This window comes from Pogona vitticeps, chromosome 4 (genome assembly GCF_051106095.1).
Source record: "Pogona vitticeps strain Pit_001003342236 chromosome 4, PviZW2.1, whole genome shotgun sequence".
In the NCBI taxonomy this organism is placed as follows: Eukaryota; Metazoa; Chordata; class Lepidosauria; order Squamata; family Agamidae; genus Pogona; species Pogona vitticeps.
Genome location: NC_135786.1, coordinates 118,448,464 through 118,472,537, shown reverse-complemented (window position 1 = coordinate 118,472,537; position 24,074 = coordinate 118,448,464). Strand labels below are relative to the sequence as shown.

The following is a 24,074-nucleotide window of genomic DNA, read 5'->3' as shown; positions in this document are numbered from 1 at the left end:
TCAGGTAAGTCCCAGGATGTTTTCTTAAAAAGGCCTGGCTGAGCTGCCTTCATTTCAAGGGGAGTGGAGCGGGAAAAGAAACCCTTCACAAAAAATCTATCTGCATTTCAGGAGTAGTGAGCTGTGAGGAATCTGTGCAAGGTGGTTCAGACCAACCCCAAAGCTGCCCCTACTCAAATCTCTGCAGCCTCTTGGCTTGGAGCCCACGGCCCAGTGGTGAGCTTCGTGGCGCAGTGGTTAAACCGCAGTACTGCAGCCAAAACTGTGCTCACGACCTGGGGTTCAATCCCAGGTAGCCGGCTCAAGGTTGACTCAGCCGTCTATCCTTCCGAGGTCAATAAAATGAGTACCTAGTTCACTGGGGGGGGGGCAATGTGTAGCCTGCATAATTAACTTGTAAATCACCCAGAGAGTGCTTGAAGTGCTATGGGCCAGTATATAAGCAGCACGCTTTGCTTTTTTTTTTGCCCCTATGAAAAGACCAGCTCTCCTACCTTTAGCTTCCTGCAAGGCAACTCCAGAGGGCATTTGAGGGCAAAGGCACTTTAAGGCAAAGCATTACATTTTGAAAATTACATCCCAGAATTGAGGAAATTAAATAAATTAATTCATTGTGATTAATATTTTTGTCTATCTCACTTGTTTTAAAATCACAACTTTCATGGGAATACTGAAACAGTTAAAAACCAGCAGGAAAATATGACGTTCAAATAATATAAAGAGATAAAAATATTTTCCTCACCTTTTGGAGAGTGAAGGCAACCTGTATGGATGCTAAAAATAGAGCCATGATTCCTTTCAAGCACACTGAAGTAATTACACACACACACACACACACACACACACACACACACACATACACACACACACACACACACACACACACACACACACAGAGAGAGAGAGAGAGAGAGAGAGAGAGAGAGAGAGATATTCTTAATTCTTGATTGTTTTTGTTTTCCTTTTTAAAAAATAGTGTTCTGTATTTGGGTGTTAATAACTCCAGGGAAGAAATATTCCATAGCTGTTCCCCTGGAAAAAATAAATCACTTTTTTTTAAAACAATTTTTGATTTATTTATTTGTTTGGCTATGAAACAGCCCCCAGGGCACCTAGAGACAGCAACATTGCAAAGAAGCTTCCTCTGACTCTCCTCTACAACCCGTCCAAGTTTGGTGAAGATTGGTTTCCCCAAGCCAGCTGTTAAAGAGCACTTTCTTAGGATGACCCACTTTGTGGGTTTATAACTTGGATGTCTGAAACCCAATCTTCACCAACCTTGGAGGGATAGTAGAGGAGATTGAGTAGAAGCTTCCCTATGATTCTGATGTCTCTAGGTGCCTGTGAGGGCTTTCTGGGGGGGGGGGCTTCTTGTGAGTGTATAACAGACATCCAAAACCCAAACTTCACCAAAATTGCAGGGCTTGTAGAGGAGTGTCAGAGGAAGCTTCCCTGTGAATATTATATCTCTAGATGTTTTTGGGGGGGCTTTTATAGGATTTTAAATTTAAAAAATGACTTAACTAATCAATTTGTTGCTTCATCAGAATAAATTATAAATTTGTAATTTGTGGTTCATCAATCTTGATGAATCACAAATAAAAATGAATTACAATTTTTCTGATTCCTTTCCATCTCTAGTTTCCATTAATATCCCTCAGTCACTGTATCTTTCAGAACTATTTGTGTAGATCCATGGTAGGACTGTTGTTCTGCAGTGTGCTTTCTTCAGTAGTACAGGTGAGTTCCAGAAGATGATGCTAGAATGCTATAGATTTGACCCAGTGAGAATAGGTCTACAATATGCCCTCCTCTCTGCCATGCTGTTCAATATCTACGTAATACTGGGTGAAGTTGTTCTAGAATTCTGAGATTGTTTTATTAGTATTTTAATTACCCTCAAGTAGATGCCTTGAAGATCTCTTTTTTTTGGCATGAAAGTGGGAATGAAATGTACATTAAGTTAATTAATTTAGTTAATTAAATTATATGTTACCTTTTCCTCTTCATTATTGATGTCAGAGCTATGTCTGCTTGCCTGAGTGGTCCAGTAATGGTTCAGCAGGTGAGGGTGAATAAACTGATACAGTGGGGTCTCAACTTACGAACGGCTCGACATATGAACGTTTCGACTTACGAACCGCTCTCATAGGAATATATGGACTCGACTTTCGAACTTAGATTCGAGTTACAAACTCTTTTTTTCCCTTTTTTTAAAAGCTAAGTCATCTTAGGTTAAAAGGAAAAAAGAAAAAATATCCCCCTCTAGTGGCAGAAGGCGGAATAGCAGCTTCCTATTAGTTTCTATGGACAAAAAGAGCAGATACGGATTAAATGGTTTTCAATGCATTCCTATGGGAAATGCAGATTCGACTTAAGAACTTTTCGACCTGAGAACTGCCTTCCAATACGGATTAAGTTTGTAAGTCGAGACCCCACTGTACATACACCAGAGAAGGCTCAGGTGCTGTTTGTATATGTATGTGCATTCTGATTGGAGATGTGCCTGTTCTTGGTGTCCTCCCCTTAAAGAGCACTCCTCATTTGGGAATGATTCTGCATTTGTCATAGCCAAATTATTGCCAGACCTAACAATCATTCCTCCTTGCTTCCTCCCCGCCCCCGGTATTCTGGATACTAAAGATCTACTTATTGTCATAATTAGAGCTCAAGGTGCAAAATTTGGAGCTGTCCTTGAAGAGAGTTCTAAAGCCTCAGTTGTTCCAACGTGGAGCATTTTTACTTGCAGTTGGACCAAACTGTAGAATGTACATTGTGTTAATTATTTTTCAGCTGCGGTGCTATCAATTTGTTTCTCAGCTTAAATTCAGGCTGTCTTTGGAAAACACCTCCCATGTAATCTTACTTCACAGTGGAGTCATCTAGAGAAGTTTCATTGCAAATACTTCCAGTGTTGAAACAGAAGTGGCCCTTAGCCAAAACTGCTCAGAATCCAGGTTCAGTCCCAGGTAGCTGGCTCATAGTTCACCCAGCCTTCCATCCTTTCGAGGTTGGCAAACTGTATACCCAGCTTGCTAGGGAGACAATGTGTAACTACTGTAAATTGTAAACCGCACAGAGAGTACTTTAAGTGCTGTGGGGCAACATATGACAGTACACTTTAACCAATAATACAGTGTTTTCACTGGTGGCTCCCAAAGGAAATAAATTAGGTCCAATCTGTTGGGTTAAGAAATTAGTACAAGTGGCAGTTCTTCCTCCTTTCATTTCATAATCCTTAATGTTAGATTATTATTTTTCAGTGACCTTATTTCATCCATATGTTGCTTCTGGTTGTTTCTGTGTTTTTGAGGGGGATATTAATTAATTGAATTGCTTCCTGGTAGTTATAGTTCAGTATTGTTTTGTTACATGTTTTTATAGTTGTAAGCTGCTTTGAGGGTTGTTCCTAACAGAAAGGCAATGTTTAAATATAATGATGTGATAATAAAAGATAAGAGGTGAATAGAGCCAGGACCTCACATGTATGTTTCACCTTCCAGGATAACTGCCGGCGAGCCGAGAATGTATTGCGCCTTTGGATCATTGAAGCCAAGGACCTGGCACCCAAGAAGAAGTATTTCTGTGAATTGTGCTTGGATGATACTTTATTTGCTCGCACCACAAGCAAAACAAAAGCTGATAATATTTTCTGGGGTGAGCACTTTGAGTTCTGTGGCCTCCCATCTATCCACAGCATCACTGTTCACATCTATAAAGATGTTGAAAAGAAAAAGAAGAAGGACAAGAATAACTATGTAGGTTTGGTCAATATTCCCATAGCAAGTGTGACTGGCCGACAGTTTGTGGAGAAGTGGTACCCTATCAGCACACCTACACCCAGTAAAGTGAAGGCAGGAGGCCCATCCATCCGGATCAAGTCCCGATACCAGACCATCACCATCCTCCCCATGGAGCAGTACAAAGAGTTTGCTGAGTTTGTTACTAACAGTTACACTGTGTTGTGCTCTGTTCTGGAGCCAGTGATAAGCGTCAGAAACAAAGAGGAGATGGCCTGTGCTTTGGTGCACATTCTTCAGAGCACTGGCAGAGCCAAGGTAAGGAGGCAGATCATCCTGATTTTGAGTGCTGTTGAAAGAAGGAAGGAGGTTGGGGTCCTGTTAAGAAACTGAAGACAGTTTGATGTTCATGACCTTATACTTCTGAGTGAAAGTTTTCCCTTACTGTCAGTGCTACCAAATTAAAAATAATGCAAAAACAAAGGTTAGGCCTTTATAATTGTTAAATTACCTGGGACAATGAAGGTATCTACTATTGTAAAAATAACCTAAGGACCTCAAGACATAACTATGTATTTAACTTAATTTTACATTTATATCTTGAGTTCTTCCCTCATGAAATATAAGACAAGATGCCTCTTTTGCATTCTTTATGGTTCTTCACAGTAGCTGAAATCCTCTTGCTTGGCATACTAATTGTACTAGAGAAGGCACACTGAATCCATGAGCATTTAGTGAGTCAACTCCCTTGTAAGCGCCATTAATTTAAATGGGCCTCCTCTGGTAACAATTCACTTTAGTAAATTCCAACTAGAGTAGGCCCATTTTAATAAATTGAATTTTTGGAGGAGTCAACAAATTCGCACTGATTCAGTGGGGAATGTACTATGCTACTATGCAACAGGATGGCCATGAACAGTGCTGGATTTATAAAGGGGCAAAGGCGGCAATTGCCCCGGAGGAGCTGTCTGAATGGTCCCTCTCTATACAAAAATATAATAATTAAAACATTAGTTTCTTTTATTAAAATGTATATTGGGAAGCAATACTTTGCCTGCTATCATCTGTAAAAGTGCCCGAATTTACCATTATGCAAAATAAGCATGTGTTTAGAGCCTTAAGGAATGGGGAGACCCACACAGGGTTTGCAAAAGGAAGGAGACTAGATCTTTGCTCTTCTTGGCTGAAGCAAAGATCTGGAGTAGATTTCTTAACTGGGAGGAACTGGAGATCCACTTCAGATCTTTGGTTCAGTCAAGGAGAGCACAGATCTGGTATTTTGCAAACTGTGAGTCTCTCAGTGCGAAGGCACTGTGGACTCTGGTCCAAAGGAAAAAAAGGGCTTTGAAGAAAGTTCATTGTAAGTTTGTCCTTCTGCTTTAGGGATCCTCCTTTTCCAGCAGGGCTTTCTTTGTGCTGGTCCATGGCCTTTCTCAACTCTGGATTAACCATTAAGCAAAATAAGCACATTGCTTATGTCATCAACAAGAGAAGGGGGCACTACAGTTTTTTTTCAGTGCTAGATTTATCATGGACCATGATGCAAATGGTTCATACTCCTTAACAAATCTATCTATCCCTCAACCTTGACTCTCTCCCTCCCTTCCTCAAGAGCCCCAAGAAAAACACTTCCTTATCTAAAGTAATTGAGTATGAATCAGTAAAAACTAAAAAGTATAAAGACACCCCTAGCAAGAAAACTAATGGTTTGAGTGAAATGATCAGTCACCATTATCATCTCTAGGTGTTCTTTCTTGTGGCCTCTGTGAATACACACATGTGGGTATTGTCTGCGCCTGCGCTGACTCTCTCGGAAGATTCAATACCCATATGTGTGAATTCACAGAGGACCACTCAAAGAACTATGGTTACAGGTAAGTAACCTCTTTTTGTTATATTTTTATTTTAAACTTCTCTATTTTGGGAGGTTGAGTGGAGATAAAGATAAAAAGGGCTGCTGGTCTTTTAGACCCATGGCCTCTGTACTCTATATGCAAGCCAATGAAATAACAGCCACTGTTAAAAACAGCCAAGATGGGGTTTTAAGCTCTTGTGTAAGCTTTTAAGTTACAGAATTTGACAAAATTTGTCTGCTTTAATCAAAATGTGAAAGCACATGATTTGACTGCAATTCAGCAATTTGATTTTGTAGATGATTTTGTAGATGATATGTGGTTCTTTTTTGCCACATGCTATACAATTAAATTAACCCTATTTTCATGCATATCATGTGCACATTATACTTTTTTTTTAAACCGTGGGCAACACAGACTACAAAGTAGCTACAGGGAAGCCAAGTTACAATGTAAATCAGTCTCAGACTAAGTTTCCCTTTCCTCAAGAGAAGAATTCAGATGTGGAACTTCCAATCTCATTTTAGATCAGATGTCTGTTGCCTTATAAAAATGCAGGATGGCACAGTGGATGACAAGTTGAAAGTCATAGTCAACTTATGCTGTCTACGTGATGCAGAAATAAGAACTGAAGCTGAGAAACCTATCATTGTTTTCCTCTGTGATTTCAGTAATGTATTCCTAGATGAAATTGTCCACTTTGCAGCCGTTGCCAAGCACAGGTCATGTCTCACTCCATCTCAACTGGTGGTTGCCGTTCACCCAGGTCATGAATATTCATATGCTATTTGCACAGACCACTGGGAGTGCTGGAGGGGCGGAGTCATGAGGTATAAGAGACTCAGCAGCAGCAGGAGGAGATAGATAGACATGGATAAAGTTTAGGGTTTTGAGATGGAGAATTAAAGAGAGAGTTGAGAAAGTTTTGGAGTTTGGGTGGGAGAATGATGGTTGAGAGTGGATAAAGAAGAATGATTAAGAGTTAACAACATTGCTTGTTCTGGCAACACCTGTATCAATAAATAATTTCTATTTGGTTCATTTTTAAAAGGACATATGGCCTGGACATCTATCATTATAGGTATTGTTGATGAAATCAACTAGTGACAGCTGAGGGACACATAGCTTGAGCTCTTTGGTTGGTGAAACAATCAGGGGCCATGTGGAATCAGGATAGTTGTTTTATTTCATTATGTATCTTGCTGATACTTTTCCAAGTGTTAGTGCAGCTTTTGGAATATATTTGGTTCAGGAAAGAGATCATGCAGCAAGTTAACACTAATAAAGAATTATCTGAAAACCACAATGACACATGAAAGACTAAGTGCTTTGTGCCTACTGGATGTAGAGAGCAGAGTTCTACAGAAGATACAGTTTGAGGAGTTCATTAAAGATTTTTCAGATGCCAAGAGTAGAAAGAGTCTTTGCAGATATTCTAGTGTGATCCATATAGCTGTAAAACTGACTGAACCGAGCTTAGATAACCTTAAAAGTTTTGCATGGATAGGTTCAGAGTTTAAATTGGTTGTGTAAATTGTTGAGTTAGCCATTGCTTTCCATGGAAACTAAAGAGTACATAGCACCAGAGCTATGTTCTTTGTAATTTGTCTTACATAAAAATCTATTTGGAACTTTGCTGGCACATATAGAAATGTATCCATGTATTTACATCAGAGATATAATTCATTTAACTTTTCTATGTGTGTATAAGTTCCAATAAATGGACTTTGAGGTGTACATTTGGTGATTTACTGTGTATTTTAATTCCTCTGTTTGAAGATTCTCCATGTCATGAATTTGATTATGAAAATAGAATAGAGTTGTATATCATAGGATTTATTTAAGAGCAGCAACGAAAAAGCTAGAAATCCGCTTGTGTCCAGGTGCTAATTAGAGAGAAAAAATGTACAAGGTCAGTTCTTCTCCAGCTAAAGAAAAAAAAAATCAAGAAGAGCAAGCTGACCCTTATCTTATCTCAACTCCGACGGACAAGGACATAACTTGTTAATTTAAGAAAGATGGGAGAAGAGAGAAGGAGGAGAAGATGGACGGAGAGACAGCCCGGACGTCTGCCCGAACGCAGCAAGAGAGAATTCCTGCCCAGAGGAATGAACGCTAGAGAAAAACTACAAAAGGATCTTATTTTTCAAATTAACAGTAAGATAGAACTCTGTTTGAAAATGTAGTAAGCTATTTTATTATTTTGGTTTTTATAGAGGAAAATGCCTGGTGGTGATGGCTGGGGTAAATAGGAAATGATTATTTGTGTAAAGATTGGCTTATCTAAATGTGTTTCAAATTAATCTCTATCTTTTTAATAAAATATAAAAAGGCTGTTTGTCTGTACGTTGGCTTCTTGAATAGACCGTCAAGCTACTCTAGTTAATTGGCTAATTTAAAATTGATTTATTTAATCAGGCCACGCGCATGCTACCAATTTAGGGTCCCACATATAAGATAAAGAGGAGTAAATCTTCTAGAATGACTAGAAGTTTTTTATTTAAAAATCGTAGCAGACTTGGGAGAAAGGGTGGAAAAGTTGCCTAGGGTAAAATTAAAGGACCCGGTTTTACCTGAGTAGGAACTGTTCATCCTGGACCCCTCTCAGTTATGTGTAAAAGCAGTTTCTTAGCCCCCACAGGTCTAAATCCAATCATGGCCATCAGTGTGCCAAGATGGTGAAAGTAAATGTCTTTCAAGACTCAAGGAGCCATATTGATTCAGTTATCCTGGCTAATTAATGCTTAAAACAAGATCACGGGCACAGTAAACCCCTACCAAAAAGAATTATAATGTGATCAGTGACAGGTCACACTTCCCAATGCTTAGTCAGAAGTAGAGATGAAAAAATTGAATTTGCAGAATTCATCAAAATTATTTATTTATTTTATTTATTTCACTTATATGCCGCCCTATCTAGACATTGTCTACTCTGGGCGGCTTACAACTAGATAAAAACAATTCATATATAATAACCGTTACAGCATTATACAATGAAAACAATGGTTCAAGATGGGAAGAAGAGGGAAGGCCTGTTTGAATAACCAGATCTTAAGTTGATTTTTAAAAATGCCCAGCGAGGGGGCCAAACGGATCTCGGAAGGGAGTTTGTTCCAAAGAGAAGGAGCCACTGCCAAGAAGGTCCGGTGTCTTGTTTTTTCTTTCTGGGCCTCCCTCAGTGTTAGGCTCCTCAATCGCCCCTCCTGGCTGGATCGAGTGCTACGGGTAGATCTAGGTGGGAGGAGGCGTTCCGTCAAGTATCGAGACCCTAAACCATTTAGGGCTTTGATCATTAAACTTTGAAATCAACGCGGAAGCGTACGGGCAACCAATGCAAGTCGGTCAGGGTCAGGGTGATATCTCGTGGCGCAGTGGTTAAAACGCTGTACTGCAGCTAAAACTGTGCTCACGACCTGGGGTTCAAATCCCAGGTAGCCGGCTCAAGGTTGACTCAGCCTTCTATCCTTCCGAGGTCGGTAAAATGAGTACCCAGCTTGCTGGGGGGGCAATGTGTAGCCTGTATAATTGAATTGTAAACCGCCCGGAGAGTGCTTGTAGCGCTATGGGGCGGTATATAAGTCCAATAAATAAATAAATAAATAAATATTGGTGTTTCCTCACTCCACTGAGAAGTCTGGCCGCCACATTCTGCATCATTTGGAGCTTCCGCGTCAGTCTCAAAGGTAGCCCCACGTAGAGCGCATTATGATTCTATGAATTCATAAATAAAAATTGTGAATTCATAGAATCATAAAATCACAGAGTTGGAAGAGACCACAGGGGCAGCGAGTCCAACCCCCTGCCATGCAGGAACTCCATCAAAACACTCCCGACAGATGGCCATCCAGCCTCTGCTTGAAAACCTCCAAGGAAGGAGACTCCACCACACTCTGAGGCAGCATATTCCACTGTCGACCAGCTCTGACTATCAGGAAGTTCTTCCTGAGTTTCAGGTAGAATCTCTTTTCCTGTAGTTTGAAACCATTGCTCCTTATCCTAGTGTCTGGAGCCGTGGAAAACAAACCTGTCCCTTATTCAACATGATATCCCTTCAAATATTTAAACATGGCTATCATGTCCCTTCTTAACCTTCTTTGTTAGGCTAAATATTCTCAGCTCCCTAATCTGTTCCTCATAGATCATGGCTTCCAAACCTTTGACTATTTTGGTCGCCCACCTCTGGACATGTTCCAGGTTGTCAACATCCTCCTTGAATTGAGGTGCCCAGAACTGGCGTCCCCTTCCCGCTGCATAACACATTCCAAAAGAGCGTGGTCAATCCCACCTAAGGATCCCGCCACTTCGACCCCATTAACAATGTCATGAATTCATCAGTATTCATCTGAATTGATGCCCCAGGAAATACGAATTTGTAGCAATTCTTGATTCATCAGTCATGTTGACAGGGAAAATCTGGACAGAATTGTTGCTACAGAATATATGGTACTCTAGGTGCTGGGTAGGTACAGGGATTTTAAGAGGCGAACACTGTACTTTTTAAAATCAAGTGTCTTTTGAATTTCCTTTAATCTATTTGTGTTTTACTATTATAATTTTAAACTACATTCTAGCCTTTATAAATGACTACTGTTTTTATTTTAACTTTTTAAAAATCATGTTGCCAACTGCCTTGAGTCTCAGTTCTGGTAGCAAGACAGAATATTGTCAGTCAGTCAGTCAATCAATCAATCAGTATTGTTACACTGCTCAATATGATTGAGAACCTTGTTGAGTTGGGGTTAGTGACTATGTGGAGTACTGTAATTGTATTTTACTGAATTTTGATACAGTTTTTGCTTTAGGTTTTTCCTGTCCATGGAAGCTGGCTAATGGGGAAATGACCAGTGTGGATCCACATATATCTTGTTTGCCGAACACCTGAATTATATAATTTTTTCAATCATGTCCTTGGTGTTAACTCTAGGTATTAATAATTTAGAAGTGGACCATGATTGCTATGTTTGCCACAGGAAATAAGAGTGAGGGAAGGGGGAAAGGTGTTCATTAGGCTAGCTTCTAAAGGCAATGGAGAATCCAGGCTTCTTGAGTTAGCAGAATTCTTCAGCTGCCTACCTTTTCTGCTCTTTTAAGATTTCTGTATAACGTGCAAGCTTATGTACTCCTGCACTAAATGTCTTAATATCAGGGGTGATTTTGGATTAAGATGAGAACTGTAGGCAGCACATTAAAATAAGAACTCAATATTATGCAATAAAAATGGAGAAAAAAGTAAACTCATGAACAAATAAAACAATTATTAAAGGAAAGATAGTTCTCTATTCAGTTAATTTACTGGGTGGCTGAACTTGAAATAACAAATTTAGTTGGATGTGTTTCTTTTTCCCTAAACCCCTTGCTTTCTGTTTTGATTATGCTCTGTCATTCAGAACCCAGCTTTGTTGCCTGGTCACAAAGCCACATTTATTTTGCTGAGTGCAACAGTCCTTTTTTCTTCCTATCTGGTATATCCTGTCTTCCTCCTGCACAATTTATCATTGACTAAAACACTTTCTTCTGGTCTAACCTTTTTCCTCCAGGACTTCTTAACTGATCTGGTGATGTCTGAAGTTGATCGTTGTGGGGAGCATGATGTCTTGATCTTCAGGGAGAATACACTTGCCACCAAAGCCATTGAGGAGTACCTCAAGCTGGTGGGCCAGAAGTATCTGCAGGATGCACTTGGTACAAAAATGCTAGCTGACTTCATATTTTGATTTTCTTTCGTAGAATTAGGGCCATGTCAGCACTGTGGGTTAAATCCTTTCTATTTGATTTACACTTGACATACAAGGCTTTTAACATAAAATGCATGGAGGGATTATTTTTGTGATGGGCAAAAGTCCTGATGATTCTGCTCTGATGTAAGAGTTAAAAATCTTACAGTTATTGACTGAAACAGCTTCTGTTCAACAGATCAGTTTACTTACCAGAAGCTAAAACTGGTCAGTTAAAGAAACATTTTGAGAACATGAACTAGAGCAATTGGGAGCATTACTTGAATAATTGCTGGTAGAAAGACCCTGCGCATGGTCAAAAAGTCACTCAAGGAAACACCCACCTGGCCCAGCAGAACAAATAGCAAGCTAGAGTGCAACACAAATGAACACTTTTGGCATACAACTTTTACCCTAGGCATATAATGATTGCTTTTACTTAGCATATATCAGTTAAAATTTTCATAAATACTTCCTGGGTATTTTTTTTTATGAGCTGCAGCTCCCACACATGAGGTCAGGATGTAAGCAGTAGTTGTACATTTTCTCATTCTCAGTTACATATGAGATGCCCTCAGAAAATCGGCAGATGAGAAAACCTGTGTTGGAAAAAAGAAACAGTCTTGTTTTTTGAAGCTAATGTTACATACCATCTGAGTTACATACCATTCATTAAACAGTGAAAAGATGAAATTGGTTTGTTTTTACTCCTAGAGCAATGAGTTCTAAACATTTGCTTAGATTTTTGGAATAACTGTAAAGTTTTTAGTGAGAAGAACTCTTTACTCATTACAACTGTGGAAGTGAATGAGGAGATGCAATATATACAGAATTATAGAATTCATCTTGTGGATCTGTTTTATGAAGGACCATATGGGATGTTTCTAGCATATCTATGCTGCAGAGCGGCCACACAATGATGGTGTTCTGTCATAATAACTGGCAGATGCCCCCTCTCAATTGGCTCTTGCAGGGCTTCAGGGAGCATCAGTAGCCAGGGTAAAGCAAGGTGGGCCTGGATTTTGCAGAATGGTCAGTTCTCAGAGCTACTTGTACAGTAGTGAGTATTTTAGCAAGATATAAAACTATATAACATTACTATGGTCAACTGAAAGTTACAACAAGCAGCTGCCACCTTCCTGGCAGTTTTATTTCCAGAATTTGGTGTCCAGTTTCATTTATCATGCTTAAAGTGAATGGGCCAACTATTAGGATCACCATCAGAAAAGACACTGAGTTGACAGGTTGAGGCTGTTTTGACCTTGTTTTAATAACTTAAATTGTGGGAAATGTTGTGAAAAGGGTGAACTTCAGGTTATTCATTCTTTATTCTGTTCTGTAATAAAAGAAGAATCAGATTATAATCCAGTTAAATTAAATTCTATTGGTGTTTTATATGTTTATAAGTTATATTGTGTAACTCCCATGACAAATTGCTTCTAACTAAAGAGCCACTAAATCATAGGCATTCACATGTTGCACAATTGGCTGCATATTTTGTATTATGGCCTCAGTAGCCAGTGGCAGTTTGATGCAGTGAGTTAAGCAGTTTAACTTATATGCACATAAATCACCAATAAGGTTATGCTCAACAAATTTAAGCCAATTTACAAAAAAAGGTATGGATTGGTTTTCATGGTTTTTACTTTGTAAAATTAATAGACCAAACAGAACCAGAGACACCAATGGAATGGCTTTAACTCCAAATGAATAAATAATTTTACCATTACTAATAACCTATGTCTAGACTATTTGGCCTAGTTTAATCATCATTTGAAAAATAAGCTGGTTTCTAGAGGGATGTAGAAAGAATTCCCTACGCTATGTAGAACATTTCATGGTTGAATCAGAGGAGTGGAGTTGGTTTCTACTCATGAAAGTTATGAAGTGTGGACAGTGCCACCATTCATTACGTGAAACACTGCTATTTATAAAAGCAAAAACTATTTAACCGCATGCCAATAGCACATTCTCCTTATTCTTTCCTTCCCACTAGGTGAATTTATCAAGGCACTCTATGAGTCAGATGAGAACTGTGAAGTGGATCCCAGCAAAAGTTCACCTAGTGAATTGGCTGATCACCAGGCGAATCTCAAAATGTGCTGTGAGCTAGCCTTCTGCAAGATCATTAACTCTTACTGGTGAGTGCAGTGGCAGGGTATTTTCCACTGTTCCAGTTGACAATATTTTCCTTGAGAATAAACCTTTATTTTATCTCATAGTGGCTGAAATACTGTTGTTTTCTACAGTACGGGAACTAAAGTAGACCCACTGAGTCAACTTCTCTGTAAGTCCCAGTGATTCAAATGGGCATACTCTGTATCAACATACTATACTAATAGTCCAATGAATGACTGCTTTGCGTAAGATAAAATGCTATACTAGGAAGCTATTGCTGAGGGAGAGTTCAGTTGTAAGCTAGTAGTTGAACCTTGTCGAAAGAAGACCGGGAGAATGTGATGTTGGCCTTATCTCCTGTCCTCTACAGCAGTCATTGTTGTTATTTTTATGTCCTGTCAAGTCACCCTCAACTCATGGAACCTTATGAATGGACAATCTCCAAACTGTCCTGTCCGCAACAGCCCTGCTCAGCTCTTGTAAACTCAAGCCTATGGCTACCTTTAGGGAGTTGGCCCATCTTGTACTTGGTCTTCCTCTTTTCTTGCTGCCTTCCACTTTTCCCAGCACTTTTCCAGAGAATCCTACCTTTGCATGATGTGCCTAAAGTTAGGACAGCCTCACAACATTTTTGCCTCCAAACATAGTTCAGGCTTGATTTGATCTAGGATCCAGATCTTTTTGGCAGTCTGGGGTATCAACAGATCTCCCTCAGCACCGCATGTTATGGAGGGAGGTATAATATTAGGCTTCAACATTACCCATTCTTTCTCTTTATGAATGGCCTAAGCCTAGTGATAGTTCATCATGATTTTCCTAGTGGGGCTCTTGCTGATTGACCTTGCTGTATTTCATGTCTGTGTGCTGTTTCACTTATTTGTAGTGTCTTTCCTCGGGAACTGAAGGAGGTGTTTGCATCCTGGAAGCATCAGTGCCTCAACAGAGGGAAGCAGGACATCAGTGAGCGCTTGATCAGTGCCTCACTTTTTCTGCGTTTTCTCTGCCCAGCCATTATGTCTCCAAGTCTTTTTAACCTCATGCAAGAGTACCCTGATGACCGTACTTCTCGGACACTCACACTAATTGCAAAGGTTATCCAGAACCTGGCAAACTTCACAAGGTAGGTAGCATTGGGTCAAAAAGGAATGATGAAAAAGTATCTGAGTTATTGTCATTGTGATGTCCACTATTGCACAGATAACAGCCATCACCTTATCTCACAAAAATATACAGGAGTCAGTGTATATACAAAAATATTTGGCTTGAAGGTGTATCTGCTTAAAGATAACATTTTACTTCTTCAACTCAACATGCTGAAAATGTTTATTAAAAGAATTCTCCCTGCTGCTCATCAGGTCCAACAATAGTGGCAATACAAACAGGCTTGAATTTCATTGGTCCCTTTATTTACTGTGTGATAAAGCAGTTGGGTTGAGTTTGGGGGCACAATTGCTTGCTCCTGATGCTTGTGTCACAAAGCAACTTTAATTTCTCCCTCAGTGGTAGATATGTAAAATTTCTCCAGAAAAAAAATGAGGGAATGAGTTTTTTTCTGGAAAAAAATGGAAATTTTCAGAAATTTTACATGTCTACTCAATGGTATCCTTGATTAGGATGCACTGCTTCTTCCTTTGTATGTGAATACTCCCAGGTGTTACTATAAAGTAAAAATATTGGATGTTTAGGAAGCCTTTACACTTTTTGAGAGACTTTTGAGAGACTTCTGCCCACCTAAAGTGGGCAGAAAGAGACTTTGGAAATAACTAGTCACTTGAATTTTCCTTCTCTAGTAAGTAGGGTGCAACTTCTTTTGCTATGTGATTGTAACCTTTAGTTCCATTGATAATTATAGGGGAGTGGCCTTACTGAATGGCGAAAGAGGAATATCAAATGGTTCATTGGCTTATATTGTTGCTTCATACTCAGCTTTGGATATTCAAGTGGTATAGATGAAAGGAGAATGTGCTTTGTATCATTGCTTGTAGCACTCACATTTTTTAAACTAGCATCAAAAGTAATTGAGAAATTGGAAAATAAATAGTTACTATTTAAACCTGTCTGCGCACAGTCCCAGGGCACCCCCGGAAGAAGAAAATGATAAATCGTTTCTTAATATTTATACCTAGAAACCCTTGGAAATGTTCACCATAAGTCAGAATCAACTTGATGGCATACACAGTTCCCCAATTGAAATGCATTAAAGCCGACTCAATGCATTTGAATGGGTTTGTGAAGTCCGTCCAATGCTTCTCAATGAGAGAGAAAAAAAATTCACCAAAAATTAGCGACACCTCAGAACAACACCAAATTAAGTTTGCTTACGTTTCACAAGCTGGACTATCAATGCCAAGCATTTAAAACAGGTTTCAAACAGTTTAAGGCACTTTTAAATGAGTGAAAAGAGACATCGTTGTGCGAAAATTCCCCATAGGAAACATCGTTGTGTGAGGCGGCAAATTTTTCAGAAAAAGCCATCGTTGTGTGAATTTATCGTTGTGTGAGGCACTCGTTGTGCAAGGCACCACTGTAGTTGGTTGGACTGTGTTACTTGGCCTGCGGTGTAGATGTTGTATTTTTAGTGGGGACTTTTAGTGGGTGGGGAGTGTTGGGGGATTTTTTTAGTGGGTGGGGAGTGTTTGGGGAATTTTATGTGTGCATGTGTCTGGTCTCTGGGTGTCTGTGAATTTCATTGTATGGGTATACTGTGTATATACTTACAATGACTATTATTATTATTATTATTATTATTATTATTATTATTATTATTATTATTATTATTATTATTATTATTATTATTATTATTATTATTAGTATTAGTATTAGTATTATTATTATTATTATTATTATTATTATTATTATTATTATTATTACTTCTTCAGATGATCTTCAGTATGCCATATGCGACTTTTTAGTCTTTTTTTTTTTTAAGTTGTGGTTATAACTGCAACTAACAACTTTTTGGCCAATTATATTTGTAAATAATTGTTTTTTAAAGAAACGTTCTAAGCTCAGAGTATATCAGAATGTACTGGTAGATCTGTAACCGACGTAGATTGTATCAATAACCATCCAGATCTCCAGGTGTCGATTTCCTGCATTGGCGGGGAGTTAGACTCAATTATCCTTGAGCTCTCTTCCAGATGTACAGTTCTATGATTACAGAGGAGTTGACTCACCAAATTCCCATGGACCTGCTGTAGTACAGTTAAACAATAGAATTTTGCCCTATTATTCCAAATTTCTCTAGCTTCCAAATATTTACTAATAATGACATTTAGACCTGAATTAGTATATCAGATGTTGATTTATATTTGTGTATGCTGGTCATCTCTGGAGTACAATAGTCAACTCAGTTTGCCCCAAGCCACCATTCTGCATCTGATTCTAGCTGAAATTCTAGTAAAAACTCAACCAGATCACACGAGCTAGAAGACAACACAAACCATCTGCTGTGCTACAAAATGCATCTTCATGGAATAACTGAAATAATTTCAGCCCATATGCACCCCTGCTCACCATTTAAATAACAGATAAATGGCATTCTGAGGGAGTAACAAGCAATTATTGTAGTAAGTTATTATTTAGTTTTTAACTATGTTTCTTTTAAATACAGTAAGCTGACTTGAGTCCTTCAGGAGAAAAGTGGTATAGAAATATTTTAAACAAACAGACAGACAGACTCCCCTACAACCACAAATTTGGGACAGGGAGTTTGCATAAAGCAAATGGGTTTTTCCTGTTAAAAAATTCCCACATGGGAGTTGGGCTTAGCCAACATTGCTTGAGAGATCTCACCTACTGATACTGAATTTGGACAATAAGATGATGATACTTAATTTTAGAGTTACAAATCTTTTGTAAAATAAATATTGGGAGTGTCATATACTTCTTGACTTTCTCTCTAAAACTTCATGAAGATTCATTGCCCATAATCTGTGCGCTAATTTGATTTCAGTGAAATCAGTGAGATTAAAACTTGAAATTGTACTTTTGGAGTCCAATATGAGCTTTTTCAATTTTAACCTTTCTTACTGAGGGCCAGGCTACATGTGATATTAAACATGTCTTTACATCTAATTTGCAGAGTTCTGTTATGTTTTTTAAATGGAAATTGCATCAGCTTTAACAGAGCTGATCATAAATGAGATCAGAACAGGGTGAAGGGAAGAATGTACAGTAACTGTTTTGTTCCCTGCTACAATAGTGAAGAAAATCCATATTCTAAAGGTGGCATTTGCTTTCAGGGCAAAGATGAGATGAGATTGGTACCAGTAGGGATTGCTTCTCAATATTAGCTCTATGAGATGGATTTTCCTCTACTGTAGTTTGCAATAGAAAAGTCCTTCCACATCTACTGCAATATTATTAATATTTAAGTACACGCAAACCAGTGAAATGTGCATTTTAAAAACACACATTATATGCAAAGGTGTCTTATGTACAGTTTTGCATTGAACTATGTTCTAAACACAAAAATACACTAGTACAAGTGATTTATTTATGGGCAGATTACTAGTCAATTCTCTTATTTGTTTAACTGCCCTGGGTCCTTTTTAAGGAGAAATGTGGTTAATTAAAAAAATTATTTCTTTTTCCATCTGATAACAGATTTGTAAAGCCTGTGAAAATTTTCAAAGACAGTCTGATCAGCGATAGTGATGGCTGAAATGATTATGCACAACACAGGAAACATTGGTTCAATGATACTACATTTAGTTTGCACTAAAATTATTGTTTACAGAAATTATAGCCATATAAAAATGGAACCTGCCATTGAAACACAAAAATGGTAGTTCTGGTCTTTAAATAAATAAAATATCTGCATTTGTCTTGAAACCTTTCCACCTTCTCCCAGAAAGGGTGTTAGTTGTCCAGATATGACTCTCTCTCTCTCTCTCTCTCTCTCTCTCTCTCTCTCTCTCTCTCTCTCTCTCTCTCTCTCCTCCCTCCCTCCTTCTCCTTTTCCCCCTCTTTTTCCCATGACCAAAATCAAGATTTGGAAACAAAGAAGAATATATTACATTTATGAATGACTTTCTAGAGCACGAGTGGGGAGGCATGAAACGCTTCTTGGCAGAAATTTCTAATGTGGACACAATCTCCAATACGCCCGGATTTGAAGGATACATAGATCTGGGAAGGGAAATTGCTGTCTTGCATTCTTTGCTGTGGGAAGTTGTATGCCAGCTGGACAAGGTAACCAAGTCTGGAGACTGGGGCAAGCAGGCTCACTGAATCTCTGATAGTATGCTAGTAGCAATAAACTTAAGTGTATTGTGTGTAAAAAGCCAGCAAATTGTTTTTGTGGTAGTTGTCTAGAGTTAAATTTAAAGTTATTTTAAAACAGAATTGACCATCACGGCATCATCTGAGCTGTCCAGTAGAATGAATAAAGAGGTTCAGGAAAGTGCATGCATTGCATAGAGCCTTCTGATTCATGTTGAGTAATTATTTTTTGTCCTCTCTCTCTTGGTGTATGCATATATACATTCACCACAAACACAAATACACACACATTGCATATACACATCCCTCTACAAATTTTAATTTTATTTAAGGCAACGTAAGATATTTTTTCTTCCTACCGCCTTCTTTTAACTTTAAATTATTACATTTTAAAATTTCTTTGGCCTCCTTTTAAATATTGGTTTTCATTCCCACCCCACCCAAAAAAGAGAACAAAATTGCTGTGGGTTTTGAGCAGTTAAGCTTAAATGATCCACCACAGTGTGCTTGGTGTTGACAAAAGAAGGGAGGAGAGGATATATGAGAAGTTAGGCAACATTATGCCTGAATTGGGCCTGATGCACCTGGCAAAGAAAGACCAAAAAATTGGCCCATGATTATCATTTTTCAGAGACTCATTCCCATCATTCTTCTAATTTTTAAAATCCAGTATTGATGTTCATAATTTTAAAAAAATAAATTATTGTAGCAGGCTATTTTTCTTCAAAGAATCAGAGTTCTTTCAGTGGTAGAGGGAACTATGGTTGTTACTCCATGTTTCATGAAATGAAAATATGTTGTTAATTGAATTTCCTGTCAGTCCTGTTAACAAGTACAAGAACCTTACTGTTGCATTGTTTGATTTTATGAAATGGTACAGTTCCATACAGTATGTACCTCCTTCTTTACGTAGCCCTATCCTATTTTATGCTCTAAAACTCACTTGTTTCTAGAGGGCTTTATTTAGAAAGGCAGCTCCTCCAAGGTCACTGGAGTGACTGCATGTCTTGGTGTAACTTGTGCTTCCCACTAATTTAGCTGCATGAAGTCACTTAAACAAGATTTATGTCACTTGGGAATGAAAAAGTGGACTGCTGATATGTGAGAGCTGCTCTTAAAATCAAAATGGCCCACAAAATGGCTCACAGGTAGCAGGTTATGTGCCATGGCGTACTTGTGTTTTCTTTTCCCGTGCAGTGAAATGATGACCCACAAGGTCAACTACTGTATGTCCTTTGTCATAGTGATCAAGCAACAGAATAAATCCATGGAGGCAGAAATCACTTGGGATGTCATTTAAAAAGCATTGGGACTGCCAGTGTGCTTCAATTTTAAATTTAAGCAGAATGGCTATTCATAATGACAGGTTAAAGGCAAAGGCTGATTTAAAGAAATACATTTGTACACCACACTTTCCCATGCTTCTTTTCAGTGCTGTCACAAATCCCCTGATTGCCAGTATCCCTGTATTTATATGCATGCATTTCTCTGACTCTTATTCCCTCACTTCCTCTCATCCTTGAGGAGGCTGGAAATATCTTTACAACAGAATGACTGCAGTTCTCTGTGTCCCGTTTAATCAGTAGTGATGTTAGTATTCCCCAACCCTACCCCCGAATGCAGTTTGCTTTGCATGACAGGTTTACATTGGAATGACATTAGTCTGGTTTTGTTGAGCATGGACTTTTTATTTTGGGGGGCCTGTTTTTAATTTCTATTTCCTTTTCTTTCCTCGATGTCTGCTGCACCCTGTTTCGTCTCCTCCATACGTCTGGTCGCCGTGGTTCTGCTGCTCCATAACAATGCATTGTGGTTGTGCCACACAAAAACACAATCCCACCTTCTTTCCTTCCAACTTCCACTCTTCCACCCATGTTGATCATTGTTTTACTTAAAAAAAAAACATTCTAAATTTAAAACCCCAAAACTGAAATGGCAAATGCCATGGTGCTTACTGTCGAATCAGGGTGAAAATTCCTTTCTACAGGCAACAGTAGAAAAATTGGGACCCTTGCCCCGTATCCTCACAGACATCACGAAGGCTACAACAAATCCCACACCTATCCAGCAACAGTTGAGACGTTTGGGAGACCATAATTCAAGTCCCAATGTCAGCCTCTCCTCAGGGCTGCAAAAAATATTTGAGGACTCTACTGACAGGTATGTGGGGTCTGAATATCTCCAGGGCTGTGGGAAGCTAAGACAGACTCATTCTCACCCAGGTGGATCATTCATTCCTTGAAAAGGGGGAGTTAAAATCCAGAGTAATCGGGATGACTACTAGTGTAGCAAGATCTTGGCTTTGCCTTAAGGAAATACAATAATTTAAGCAATAATCTAAGGCCCTCTGGATCCAAAGCATGCACTCCACCAATCTGAATTGTACCCTCTCTCCTAAAATCACAAGGGGTGTGTGTGTGTGTGTGTGTGTGTGTGTGTGTGTGTGTGTTTGCACTTGCGCATGCGTGCACACACTTCATTTTTTAAAAAAGCGAATAAGTCTGTGTACTCCTTGTGCAAAATTCAAAAACAAGGCTCGGCAGTTCCACTAAATCTCACAAACAGGCAAGCTTTCAAGTCTTAACATGACTCTTAGTGAGGCTGGACATTACAGAACTGAGGGTGGAAGGGACCGAAGATCATCTTGGGGAGAATCTGAAACAAGGCTCTCTTGTTTAAAATAAAGTTCCAAATGTTACTCTAAATATGTGCCCAGTTTTGTAATGCCCAACTTTTTTTTTTCAATTTATATGCCGCCCACACTACCCAGAGGTCTCTGGGCGGCTTACAATAATTAAAATTCAATACAGTAAAAGATAAAATAATTAAAATACAATTAAAATACAATTAAAATACAATTAAAATTGCCATCAGACCCACAGCTAATATTATTTCAATTAAAAGCCTTCTGGAACAGGAAGGTTTTGACCTGGCGCCGAAATGTCATCAGCGTCGGCGCCAGACGAATCTCAGTCGGGAGGGCATTCCATAGTCTGGGGGCAGCTGCCGAAAAGGCCCTTTGTCTACAAACTGTCCCTCTTACCTCCTTAAGGGACGGCTCTTTCAAAAGGGCCCCCTGGCTAGTTCTTAACTGCCGGGTAGGTTCATATAGAAGGAGGCGGTCCTTCAGGTATCCAGGGCCCAAGCCGTTTAGGGCTTTATATGTCAAAACAAGCACTTTGAATTGGGCCCGGGCAGCAACTGGTAGCCAATGTAACTTATACAGAATCGGCTTGATATGTTCCCTGGTGGCTGCACTACTCACCAGCCGCGCAGCTCGATTCTGGACCAGTTGCAGTCGCCGGACCGTCTTCAAAGGCAGCCCCACGTAAAGCGCATTGCAGTAATTATGTGGGATGTTACCAGTGCATGTGTGACTGTCATGAGACTCCGCTCGTCCAGGTAGGGCTGTAGCTGGTATAATTTCCGCAGCTGAAGGAAGGCGCCCCTGGCCACCGAGTCCACCTGGGCTTCCAGTGTTAGACTGGGGTCCAGGAGCACCCCCAAGCTGCGGACCCTGTCCCTTAGGGGGAGTGTAACCCCATTCAGGGCGGGGAAATGGCCCTCCAGCCTGTCCGGTGAAGCACCCACTAACAACACTTCCGTCTTGTCTGGATTGAGTTTCAATTTATTAATCCTCATCCAGTCCATTATCAGGCCCAGACACGAGTTCAGCACAGAAACTGCCTCACCTGGATTGGTGGAAAACGAGAGGTAGAGCTGAGTATCGTCAGCATATTGCTGACTCCTCAGCCCAAACCTCCTGATGACCTCTCCCAGCAGTTTCATGTAGATGTTGAACAGCATGGGGGACAGTATTGAGCCCTGAGGAACCCCATGACATAACTGCCATGGGGCAGAGCAACTGTCCCCCAGCACCACCCTCTGGACACGGTCAGCCAGGAAGGAGCGGAACCACCGTAAAACGGTGCCCCCAACCCAGCCAGCCTATCCAGAAGGACACCATGGTCGATGGTGTCGAAAGCCGCTGAGAGGTCCAGGAGTATCAACAGGGTCACACTCCCCCCTGTCTCTCTCCCAGCAAAGGTCATCGTACAGGGCGACCAAGGTAGTCTCTGTACCAAAACCCGGCCTGAAACCCGATTGAAATGGATCCAGAAAATCCGTTTCATCCAGCAGCGCCTGGAGTTGCCCGGCCACAACCCGCTCCAACACCTTGCCCAAATAAGGGAGGTTCGCCACTGGTCGGTAGTTGACCACCAGCCTTGGGTCCAGGTTAGGCTTTTTAAGGAGTGGTCGAATTACCGCCTGTTTCAAGGTGGTAGGGACTACTCCCTCTCTCAGAGAGGCGTTCACGGCCTCCTGGACCCAGGTGCGAACCCCCCTGGCTGATCTTCCAATTAGCCAGGATGGGCAAGGGTCGAGCGGAGTGGTTGTAGAATGGACAGATGCAAGCACCCTGTCCACATCATCAGGTCTCAACAATTGAAACTCATCCATTAATACTGGACCTAAGCATGGCGCACTGGACACATCCTCTGATTCTGCAGTAACTGTGGAGTCCAACCCACTGTGAATCTGAGCGATTTTTCCCTCAAAATGTATGGCAAACTCATCACAGCGAGCTGATGAGCAGTCCGGGACCTCCACCGGATTTCCCGGTTGAAGAAGATCCCGGACCACCCGAAACAGCTCTGCTGGACGACATTCTGAGGAAGCAATACGGCTGGAGAAATATTGCCTTTTCGCCAGCCGTATTGGCACGAAATAGGCCCGATAATGGGCTCTAAGTTGTGTTCGATCGGACTCCCAGCGGGATTTCCTCCACCTGCGCTCCAGCCGTCTCCCCTGCCGCTTCATCGCCCGCAGTTCAGAAGTATACCAAGGAGCTGTCTGGGCTCCGCGAGCAGGGAGAGGGCGCTTAGGCGCAATTGTGTCAATCGCCCGGGTCATCTCCCTATTCCATAGGGTGACCTGAGCTTCGACAGGAGCACCGACCATATCAGACGGATAATCCCCCAGAGCATTCAGGAATCCATCTGGATCCATTAGTCTCCGAGGGCGGATCATCTTAATAGATCCCCCACCCTTGTAGAGGGAAGAAGAAGCTAATAGACTGAACTTGACCAGGAAGTGGTCTGACCATGACAATGTGGTCACGACCAGCCCCTCCACATCCAAACCACCATCTTCCAGTCCCGTTGAGAAAACCAGTTCCAAGGTGTGGCCCTTCTCATGCGTCGGGCCAATGACACATTGAGACAGCCCCATGGTTGTCATGGTGGCCATGAAGTCCTGAGCCACCCCAGTCAAGGCAGCCTTGGCATGGATGTTGAAGTCCCCCAGCACCAACAGCCTGGGAGTCCTCAACACCAGGTCCGAGACTACCTCCGTCAGCTTAGGCAGGGAGACTGTTGGTACGCAGCAGGGTGGGCGGTACACCAACAGAATCCCTAACCTGT

At 40.4% G+C, this 24,074-nt stretch overlaps 1 protein-coding gene across 15 annotated transcripts in view; it reads left to right on the top strand.

The window, feature by feature from the left end:
- Positions 1–24,074, top strand: part of RASAL2 (RAS protein activator like 2) — a 566,253-nt gene that overhangs the window by 488,682 nt on the left and 53,497 nt on the right. For 11 of the 15 annotated variants that reach the window (XM_072998184.2, XM_078392382.1, XM_072998182.2 and 8 more), the window contains 6 exons: positions 3,504–4,058; positions 11,131–11,275; positions 13,304–13,448; positions 14,309–14,545; positions 18,420–18,621; positions 20,618–20,811. In XM_072998184.2, coding sequence (XP_072854285.1) covers positions 3,504–4,058; positions 11,131–11,275; positions 13,304–13,448; positions 14,309–14,545; positions 18,420–18,621; positions 20,618–20,811 — 1,478 coding nt within the window. The remainder of the gene's footprint in view (positions 1–3,503; positions 4,059–11,130; positions 11,276–13,303; positions 13,449–14,308; positions 14,546–18,419; positions 18,622–20,617; positions 20,812–24,074) is intronic. The other 4 variants (XM_072998183.2, XM_078392385.1, XM_078392384.1 and 1 more) reach the window with 2 other exon arrangements.